The sequence below is a fragment of the Crinia signifera genome, chromosome 5 (assembly GCF_055691185.1).
Source record: "Crinia signifera chromosome 5, ASM5569118v1, whole genome shotgun sequence".
In the NCBI taxonomy this organism is placed as follows: domain Eukaryota; kingdom Metazoa; phylum Chordata; class Amphibia; order Anura; family Myobatrachidae; genus Crinia; species Crinia signifera.
Genome location: NC_139221.1, coordinates 102,156,038 through 102,159,550, shown reverse-complemented (window position 1 = coordinate 102,159,550; position 3,513 = coordinate 102,156,038). Strand labels below are relative to the sequence as shown.

At 43.6% G+C, this 3,513-nt stretch overlaps 1 protein-coding gene across 1 annotated transcript; it reads left to right on the top strand.

Moving 5' to 3' along the window:
* Window positions 1-296: 296 nt before the first annotated feature.
* LOC146079514 (uncharacterized) lies at window positions 297-2,973 on the top strand. The gene is made up of 3 exons (XM_083186259.1): window positions 297-1,304; window positions 1,623-1,781; window positions 1,913-2,973. Exons 1-3 carry the CDS (start codon window positions 946-948, stop codon window positions 2,196-2,198), a joined length of 804 nt encoding a protein of 267 aa, XP_083042385.1. The 5' UTR covers window positions 297-945; the 3' UTR covers window positions 2,199-2,973.
* The last annotated feature ends 540 nt before the right edge of the window (window positions 2,974-3,513 follow it).

Here is a 3,513-nt window from a genome sequence, read left to right as displayed (position 1 = left end):
AATGGGAGACACAACACTAGCAAAGTCTCCCGTCTGCTGATTTGACCAGCATGCCAGCGATGATGGATAATTTTTCATCCATTATCGCTGTGTGTGTGTGTGTGTACACCGCGCGTGCTTTCAACTTGCGGACCGCCTCTGCGCCTCCCCTTCTCCTGCCCCTGCTCCTTCCCCCTGCTCTGTGTTGTTATGAGCAGGGAGAAGCCACACATTACCGGCCGCTAGGGTTGCCACCTCATCCCTTTAATCCTGGAGACTGTACTGTATTTGGTACTTTATAACAGAAAAAATGGGAAAGGTCACTTATCGGGCGCTTGAAGGAGTTTGTTCTGCGCTGTAATCTCCAAAGTCAAATCTTATGGGAACTGAGTTCTCACCAGTCCCATATGCGTTTAAAGATGTAGTCTCTCCAGGGCACATCAGCTGGGCTTTAGTACTGCCAAAGGTCCTGGTCCAACGATTCCTTTCTCTGTCCCATACACAGTCCACCAACGCGTTTCTTCCTCCGCAGAGGACTTTTTCAAGGTGTCCTGCATTACTGCGTATGAGCCCTTTATACAGTATACAGTACCTGGTCTATTCCCGCTTCCTGGCCGGACTCTAATTAATTGTGTAGAACTACTGTACGTGTCCCATAGTCCTTTGCGAGGAACAGCGGGACTTCCTGTTTGCCGCTGCCGGCTTACAGGGTAGTCTTGGCAACCCTGACGCTCAGACGCAGCAGAGCGCAGGGTGCGTGTTCACGTCACTCCCGATCCGGCACTCTTATACTGTAGATCCTTTATATCGTGGGCTGTTTGTAGACGTTTGTGTAATGTCGTAACGTCACTTCCGGTTTCGTCTGAAGTGACTACAGCTCACAGGATTCCTCTCACAAAGTGCCGTGATTCTGGGCAGTGTATTTGGTACAGTACTTGTCTATTATCACGGCGCCCATCGCATCGCATGCCACTAATTAAGGGAAGGCAACCCTACCGGCTGCACGTCCGGCCCCAACTTCACTCCTACCTGCCCGGCTGCCAGCCAGTCGACTTGTTGCCAAAGTACCAAAATTTCCATTACTGGTCAGTATTTACGGTACATTACTGTATCTTGTCTCCACAGTTCCTGAGATTAAACATGCCGCCAAAAATCACCAAAGAAATGAGCCAGATCATCGTCAAGATGAAGCAAGATAACAAGACAACACGAGAGATCCAGGCTTGGCTGAAAGAAAGTGGTACTGAAGTTCATTTACAGACTGTGCGCAATCATGCTTCTATGAGGATGCGCCCCAGATACAGAACTCCTTCTCACTGCACATTGTAAGTACAGTACTCTATACAGTATTAGCAGATTCTATAATTACTGTACTGTACTGTACATTACTACTGTATACTGTACTGTACCAGGCGGCTTCAAGCTGTGGCCCTCCAGCCGTTGTGAAACTACTGTACAATTGCCATCATGCTGTGCCATCGATTTGCTATTAGAGAAAGATACTGTAAAGTACAATTACAGTGTGGCAAGGCATGCCTGGATGTGTAGTTTCACAACAGCTGGAGGTCCACAGTTTGGACATGCCTGCTGTACTGTACAGTATGCTGTACAATCATTTTTGTCTGTGTTATACTGTACTATAGGAAAGTCCAAAAGATTGTAGAAGAATTAACTTGTGGTGATGATGAGCGTACTGCTGGAAAAATAAAAAACATTCTTCATTCGGACTATGATATGGACGTTTCAGTTTCCAGTGTGAAACGGATGCGAAGAACAATGGGATGGAGATATTGTCGCACAAGGTACTGTAATGTAAAATACTGTACTGTACAGTACAGTACATCAACCTTAATTTTACAATACTGTATACTGCAAGTCATAAGCATTTAATGTCTCAATGGTCCTAATTTTTTTTTACTTACTGTACCTGTAGGCTGCATCCCATGATAAGAGATGTCAATAAAGAAAAGAGAGTGATACAAGCTCAACAGTGGATTGACAGTGCCGAAAAATTTAATGATGTACTTTTCACAGATGAAACTTCTGTTTCTATGGAGAGGTTCTCAAGAATGTCCTTCCGCAAACCTACCTTTATCTCATTGAAACCACGAGCAAAGTTTCCATTAAAAGTCCACGTATGGGGAGGTATATCTCGCAGGGGTGCTGGACCTATGTTAGTTTTTGAAGGTACTGTACTGTACATTTCTACTGTACTGTAGTTTTAAACAACTCAGAACCCTGAAATGTGTACATGTTAATGGCATCTTACTGTATCTCTGTAGGGATTATGGATAAGATCTTCTTCCAAGAACAAATAGTCGATCGTGTTTTGGTGCCATTTATCAGAAAATACTATCCATCTGGACACAGAGTATTCCAAGATAATGACCCAAAACATTCTGCTTCTGCAAAATACATGGAAGAGAGAGGAATAATTTGGCAACGCACACCACCAGAGTGAGTATTATTCGAACAGCATTTACTGAACTACAGTACACTACTTATTGTACAGTCGTGATTTTAATACTACTGTACTGTACAGTACAGTATGTTAATACAGTAGTACGTACTTAACTTTTGTATGTACTGTACTACGTATACTTTAGGTCACCGGACATGAACCCAATTGAAATGGTCTGGGCACAAATGAAGAAGTTCATCAGGAATGAAGTGAAACCGAAAAATAAACAAGAACTTTTGGATGGGATCAGGACTTTTTGGGAAAAAAAACTGACACGTGTCCAGTGTATTAAGTACATAAACCATCTGGACACCGTCTTGCCTGTCGTCATTGAGCGAAATGGGCATGCAACTGCTATGTAGATTCTCCAGTACTGTATAATACAGTATAAAGTACTGTACCTGTAAAACTGAACCCCTCGCAGCAGTCTCTTACAGTACAGTATACTGTACTGTACAGTACAGTACCTCTCCTTTTACTCGCTGTCCACCTCACAACTTACTGTATTTCCCTCCCTTCAATGTTTACTTGACATGTACTACACATTGCAGTTTGCTTGGTCAGAGAACAAGGAAGAACCACTGGCCTGAAAAAAGTAAGTTTATGATCTTACTGTACAACACTCTTACAGATTGTCATGTGTACTGTATCTCTCCCTCGCTATTATTTTTTCTACTCTACCATGAGCAAAATCAAGCGTGTTTGGGCCAGAGAACAAAGGACAGGCAATGAAATGGAAAAAAAGTAAGTTTATGATCTTACTGTACATTATCTCTCTCCCTCTCTCCCATCCCCTTCCCCTGCCAACATGTCCCCCCCCCCCCCCGAAACCCTTGTGACCATTCAGTACTAACACTATTCTTTTTTCTTCTCCCCTTACTGTATCCACCACATGCCACTCTACTATGAGCAAAATCAAGCGTGTTTGGGACAGAGAGCAAAGGACTGGCAATGAAATGGAAAAAAAGTACGTTTATGATCTTACTGTACATTACTGTATCTCTCTCCCTCTCTCCCATCCCCTTCCCCTGCCAACATGTGTCTCCCCCCCCCGAAACCCTTGTGACCATTCA

Coding starts and splice junctions, on each gene's coding strand:
- LOC146079514 (XM_083186259.1), top strand. CDS start 946: ATGCCACTAATTAAGGGAAGGCAACCCTACCGGCTGCACGTCCGGCCC. Junction 1,305..1,622: donor ACTCCTTCTCACTGCACATT/GTAAGTACAGTA, acceptor ACTGTACTATAG/GAAAGTCCAAAAGATTGTAG. Junction 1,782..1,912: donor TGGAGATATTGTCGCACAAG/GTACTGTAATGT, acceptor CTGTACCTGTAG/GCTGCATCCCATGATAAGAG.